The 6,660-nt window shown below is 46.4% G+C and overlaps 1 protein-coding gene across 1 annotated transcript in view; it reads right to left on the reverse strand.

Annotated features, from left to right (window-relative positions):
• The window catches only part of CDH4 (cadherin 4), an 859,900-nt gene that overhangs the window by 117,076 nt on the left and 736,164 nt on the right, over positions 1-6,660 (reverse strand). The window contains exon 7 of the mRNA XM_044455739.1: positions 1,227-1,399. Within this exon, the coding sequence (XP_044311674.1) occupies positions 1,227-1,399 (173 nt within the window). The remainder of the gene's footprint in view (positions 1-1,226; positions 1,400-6,660) is intronic.

Genomic DNA, 6,660 nt, shown 5'->3' on the forward strand with positions numbered 1-6,660 from the left:
TGTGCTTAGCCCCTTGACTCCCTGCCTTATTCCCTCTGCAGCCCCCGACCCCATCACCTAGCTGGATTTCTAGAGCTGGGCCTTCCTCTTCCAGCCCAGGTGCCAGGAACTGGTCTCCTAGGAAGTAACGCAGCTGGAAGCAGGTATGTGGAGAGCTTGCCCAGTGCTGTGGTGGTACAGGTGCCCAGGTGCAGTTGGTGCCCGGCCAAAGCAGGGAAGACATGGTATGGACACCTGGAGAACTGTTCTGGGCACAGGGGATCTTTAAGGATCCAGGCAGGTAGGCAGCAAGCTAGACATGGCTTTTTCTCTTCCGTTGTTCTTTGCCACTCATGTGCTACTTTGGACTGCTTATTGCTTTAGGCACTGAAGCTTAGTCACCTCTTTTAATGTTCCTTGCTGGGTGCTCAGACTCTGACCCACCTTTTCCCCATTCTGCACTGCCCCCCAGCCTTAATAAATCATTAAAACGCCAACTGAGTGTTTGGGGCTGAAAGGGGGAGGCCCATTAGAAGTGTGTCATGTTTTGGGGTCATATGGCCCAGCTTCAGCTCCCAGATTCCAGTGCAGAAGGACAGCTGGACATTCCAGACTAAAAATACCAGCTAGATATTCAGTGCTAGCCTTGATGTGTGAATAATAATAATAATACCCTTTAATTAGTGGAAATCTTTCAAGCAATATACACAGGAAGGGGTAGGGAACCAGGGATATAAGAACCAACAATTTTTGAGCTGGCCTAAATTATTTGATACTATTTTGAAGCTCTTCTGGGCTTACTCCCATTTCTATTTTCAACCTGTTTGTCCCCTCATTCAGCTAGGAAAAATGTGCATGTCTGTACATATGTTTGAAAAATGTGCACACTCCCCCATTGACAAAAACATGAAAAGGCATTTTTAATGCACATGTCAAAGTGCACCATTTCTGAATGAGACAGTGAATTCAGGAATATGCAAACATTTCTCAAAATAACCCACACTCCTGCCGACGGTCACTTCTGGGACTGTGCATGGGACAAGTTAGCATGATTTGCCAAAAGAAATAAAATGGCCATATAGGGTGGGAAATACCCCATGTGCATGCTTGCTATTTATGGAGTGACTTCATGGGTCTTACAAAGTAAGCACTGGAGCCTCTGAAAGCTGATGGGGATGAAGTCAAAGGCGGTGGTGACTGGAAGCCATGCTACCTTCTCCTTGGAAGTTGCAGTTCTGAATGCTTACCTCTCTGTCCAGTCCAGCAGCCACTGTGACAATGTCTCCAGTCTCACTGTTGATGGTGAACATATTCTGCGATGGACTCTGTGGGGTCTGAGTCACAATCCGGTACCTCACCATCCCGTTGGCCGTAGTGCTGTCATCTGCGTCGTTAGCGGTCACTGTCATCACATAGGTCCCTTCACAGAAAAATGGCAACCAATCAATCTCGGTCAATCAATCTCCGTCAATGGGAGAGGTGGGTCCACTGGAGCCATCAAGAGCGGGGTCCCAGGTTCATCCCACCCGGCAGGGAGGGCTGGTGGAGCTTCTGCACCATTGCAGGATGTAGGAGCTGCCCACAGTCCTGAGTTCCACCCAAAACCAGTTCAGTACCATAAAGGACCTTGGTCAGCCTCTAGAGAGCTCAAAAGAAAAACTGCAATGGATGAGAAGCCCCAGAAAGGATCACCCCCTTCTTCCGGCCCCACCCACCAACGGTGCAGAGGTCTCATGCCTTTTCATTTCTGCATTGCCCAATTGCTGGCGTTCTCTGAGCAGTTTGCAAGGACTAAAGCCATAAAAATACATTGGCAGCTCCCCAAGAATGGGACAAGCTCCCCACTGTGGCTTGCCTGGCACTAAATCGACCATCATTTTGGCACCAGGTTCGGACTACTCGTTATGCCAGAGCATTTAGCAGCTCTAAATAGGACATGGGTGGGAGGGGGAATGATGTGAGCTGTTTATCAGGTCTTCTGGTTTTAACGTGCCTTTGCTATTTAAGTTGTTTAAACTTGGTTTTTTAAATATTGTGGTGAACTTTCATTGTGCTTTTATCATTATCTGCATTTTATATTGTATTTTATTGCATCTGATGAGATGTTAATTACCCATCAAGCTTTGGCTCTTGGGATGCACAGAAATAAATAAATAAATGAATTCTGATTATCAATAATGATCACATAATGCTAACAACTATAGCCAAATATATGCAAATATATAAACATACAGAACACAGGAACACAGATACATCCAAAAACAGTTTTAAATGGAGTGGAGTGTTTTAAATTGAGTGGAGCTGGCTAGAGCCAGGGATCAGTCTAGACGGCCCAGGAAGCCCCTTCTGACTCACTCTGTTTCTATGTTTCTAAATGATCAACAAGGTCTAATACAAGAATCTGTCAAACACAGCATTTTGCAGGTGTCTACAGAGGGTGCTGTGATCAACTGGAAGTTGTTTCCATTCATTGATCAGACTGTTGGCCATCATTGTGTTAGTGGGAAATGCCAGGAAGCAAAGTACAGCAGGAGCTAGCCCTGAATATTGCCCTATAGAGGCTTCAAATAGGATCTTCCCACTTTAAGTTTTCTTTGACAGCAGTCAGAATGTAAGGTGTCAACAGAAACGAAAGGCACAACATTGTTTGCTTATGATAAGGACATGTGATCCCCTTCATGGCAAGATCTTCCACATATTTTTCACCCTGATAATCTTTGAGGTTGTGTGTATTTTGCACTTTTCTCTCAAGAATTTGGGGGAAGGTATGAAAATTCAAAAGTGCTCCCCAACCTTTTCTGGAAAGAAAGAGTTTGCAGAGCTAGATGTTTTGGGGGGTCCAGCTGTCTAAACTCTGGGTCCCCCTTAAAAGCCTCTCAAGGCAGATGTCTTGGGTTGGTACCTGATGCACCTTGGTGGCAGGTAACCCCAAGGTATTCCCCTGGCCAAGGCTTGAAATTCCCACAGTTCCACAAGTGTCGCTCAGATAATAATGATGGAAAATGCCAAGTATTTGTGCAATCTGTTCTGTGAAAAAAGAAGGGAAAAGGGGAAAGGAAAGGGGGGGAAAGTGCTCCTAGCCAGCCTCCCCAGCAGGCTGCCTGAACAGTTTGAAGGCTGTCAACACAGGCCTATGAAAGCTGGCTGATGGGGCAGCTTTCATGATCAACCCACAAATAAAATAAAATAAAATAAAATAAAATAAAATAAAATAAAATAAAATAAAATAAAATAAAATAAAATGTAAATAGGAACTGGGGTCTGAAAATGGCCAGGAAGGGAGGGGGGCCTTGGTCCTGCTGCAGGGTGCCCTGGGACCCTGCCAGAAGGACCAAGGGAAAAAGAGAGAGAGGGAAGGAGCAAAGGACCCAATAATCTGCGGCATCCACCATGCATGATTTGCAGAACGGCCGAGCTGCTGTGGCTTATTTCCAAGGCGGGCTGTCACAACATGCCATTCCCCCCATTATGTGCTTTCATCTCTGCCTAACTTTCCAGGTAGTGAGCTTTCACCTCACAGACTTGGTTCCTTGTTTGTATGCTGTGATTTAAATTAATCTTCTAATTACATGACACTCATAAATGGCCTCAGGTAACGTCTGGTTACAACCTCTCACCCATTTGAGCAAAACATGACCTCTTTTCACAGTGCATTTTTAAAGTATGTTGCTCTCTCACTAAAATAAAATAAAATAAAATGTGCCAGACATGCTGGAAGACAGCTACTTAATACTTAGCAGCTAAGTATTAAAAGTAGCCATGAGACAACTATAGGAGGAAAAAAAGGGAAAGAACGAAACAGGGAGAGGGGAAAAAGCAAATAATTCTTCCAGGGTCCAAGAAAGTTTGTGCAGCTGCTTGAGCTATTCCCCATCCTAGCCCCTGTGTGAATATCACAAAAGGGGAGGCAACTTTACAGAGGTTCTCCACCCCAGAAGACAATTAACCAATGGGAGTGATGAGGAAAACCTGGGCTAAACAGATGGCAGAGTAGATACGAACATCTATTTGCAGGTGTGTCTTAAGAAGTCTTTGTTCTTAGCTACATCAGTGACATGTGGAGGAAATGCCTAGTGCTTTGGATAAGACGTACCATATTCTGGGTTTGTTTTAATCCAAGTCTAAAAGAGTGCAGAGTGGGGAGAGGGGAGAATAACTTGAATCTTGCTGCTTCTGCTTTAGAAAGAATGGAGGAATTTCAGCTTTCGACAAAATTTCTGCTTTTATAGCAGAGGTACACACAGACAAATACACTCCCACAGTGTGGAAACCTGTCCTGGGCAAGAGCTGTTTTTGGTCCATCAAGAATTCTGTGAACCTTGATGCTGAAACTAAGCACGAGAAGGGCTCCAGAGGCAGCCCTAATAGGGACAAGGGGACTGGGTCAGCTCAGGTGAAGGATCCTTGGCGCTAAAGTGCAGAGGTCCAATGCAAGGGGCACAAGTGGCTGCTATCCTCCTGTGCATGGGTCCTCAAGCTACAGCCCGTGAGATGGATCCGGCCCGCCATGGCCATCATCCGGCTGCGCCGCCATTTGCTGCCCGAAGTGCGGAGAGGTGGTGGCTCGCTGGCTGGCTGGCTGGCTCAGAGATGGACTCCGAGTGAGTGACCAAGCCGCCGACGCCTGCCTCCCGTATGCACACACTCACCACTGCTTCGCAATGTGGAGTGGGGGTGTCTTGCTCGCTCGGAGATGGTTTTGGACTCATTGGAAGATCTCCCAGCGAATTCAAAACCATCTTGGAGTGAGCAAGCTGCCACCGCCTGCCTCCCCCGTGCACACACGCCCAACGCCACCTCACACACACCTACGGCGCCTCACCGGTCCGCCGCCCAGCCCGTCGCCTCACCAGCCCGCCCGTGTAGCCGCAGCCTTTCTACTCGCCCCCTATTGAAAAAGTGTGAGGACTCCTGCTCTTGTGGATCGATTTCAAGGAAGCTTGCACCGGGAAAGTGCCCTGTGGACTGTGCCCTTTATCTTGCAGTCTGTGGTGTGAGAGATCATCCGCACTGTCCATGCAGACAAAGTCTTGTGTTTTGTACTGGAAAGTTCTGCCAGTTCAAGCCCTGCAGCTTTTGTCTCCAACCTCACTGAGACTGCGGAGGATGTCGCTAACATTGCCTGCATAGCTCAGCGCAGGGAAGTCTGATGAGTTGACTGCTTTTGGGCCGCAACCCTGCTGTCTGTGAATTACTGAGAGGCAAGTGAAACACATTTTGCACTCAGGAATGAGCTCTGAGTAAGTGCAGCAGCTCCAGATCCCATTTGCTCTGCCCTTCTTGCCCAAATCATGTAATTTTCCATTGTGAGATCACACTGACTTGAAAGTGAAGCAACTAATGGCTAGATGATAGCTGGATAAGTAAGCACACAATCCTGTATTTGTTCAGAGAGGAATTATTTCTAGCCTTCCCCAACCAGCATGGCTGTCTGGGGGAAGCTGGAAGTTGTAGGACTTACGATTGTTTAAGCATGCCTGTGCCAGAAAGGACTCCTGTGAGTCCCTTGGGCTGCAAGGCGATCAAACCGGTCAGTCCTAGAGGAGATCAGCCCTGACTGCTCTTTAGAAGGCCAGATCCTGAAGATGAAACTCAAATACTTTGGCCACCTAATGAGAAGGAAGGACTCCCTGGAGAAGAGCCTGATGCTGGGAACAATTGACGGCAAAAGAAGAAGGGAACAGCAGAGAATTAGGTGGCCAGATGGAGTCACTGAAGCAGTGGGCGTGAGCTTAAGTGGACTCCAGGGGATGGTGGAGGACAAGAAGGCCTGGTGGAATGTTGTCCATGGGATCACAATGGGTTGGACACAACTTCACAAGTAACAACAACAACAACAAGAAGCATGCCTAGGACAGCACCCTTCAAGGCAGATCTGTAGGCAACCGACACCAGTGTTTGCTTTGCTATAGTTTCCCCTGTATCAATGGACTGTGTATATGCTGGCACATATGTACCCACATATGTATGTGAATTAGCTGCTAAACATACCCATTGCCAGCTTGCACACCATAAAATGTATGGGGAAACTGATATATCCCCCACAGGAATATGGACTCATCGTATTCGTTATTAGTGCATGCAGAAGAAAATTCCTCTATCATCAAAAAAAAAAAAAAAGGCTGCAAACACTGGAAAAAGATTCTCTCCAGATAATATTGTGAATTGATCCATAGCAGTAGATCAGTGAACAGGCAAGGGACTGGCTCATGGAAACCCCCAAAACCTTTAAGAGTGTTCTTGAGTTTCCAAAGTGCCACTCCATGCTATTGATTCCCTTTGCTACCTTCAATTTACTTTCCAACCTTGTTTTTCGGCGCCAGGCGAAGACCTTTTTATTCAAATGTCATTTTAACTGTTAATAGTATTTATTTATTTTATTCTTTGGCCAGGGCGACTTAATTTATACTGTTAATTTATATTATTTTAACTAAGTTTATTTATGTCTGTGAGCCGCCCCGAGGCTTCGGCGAATGGGGCAACATAGAAGTTTCCGAAATAAATAAATAAAATAAATAAATACTTCTCCCCAACTGTTGTTCTCCATAAATGGAATGAAGCGACGTGCTGGCTCTAAAGGTGGAGTTCCCAGTTAGTCATCATGGCTGATTCAGGTGATGGACTTCTGTGGCACCCGCACAGATGTGCTCAAAGCCACCAGATTTTTATGTCCCCCATGGG

Source organism: Varanus komodoensis, unplaced genomic scaffold (assembly GCF_004798865.1).
Source record: "Varanus komodoensis strain SLA01 unplaced genomic scaffold, ASM479886v1 scaffold8, whole genome shotgun sequence".
NCBI lineage: Eukaryota > Metazoa > Chordata > Lepidosauria > Squamata > Varanidae > Varanus > Varanus komodoensis.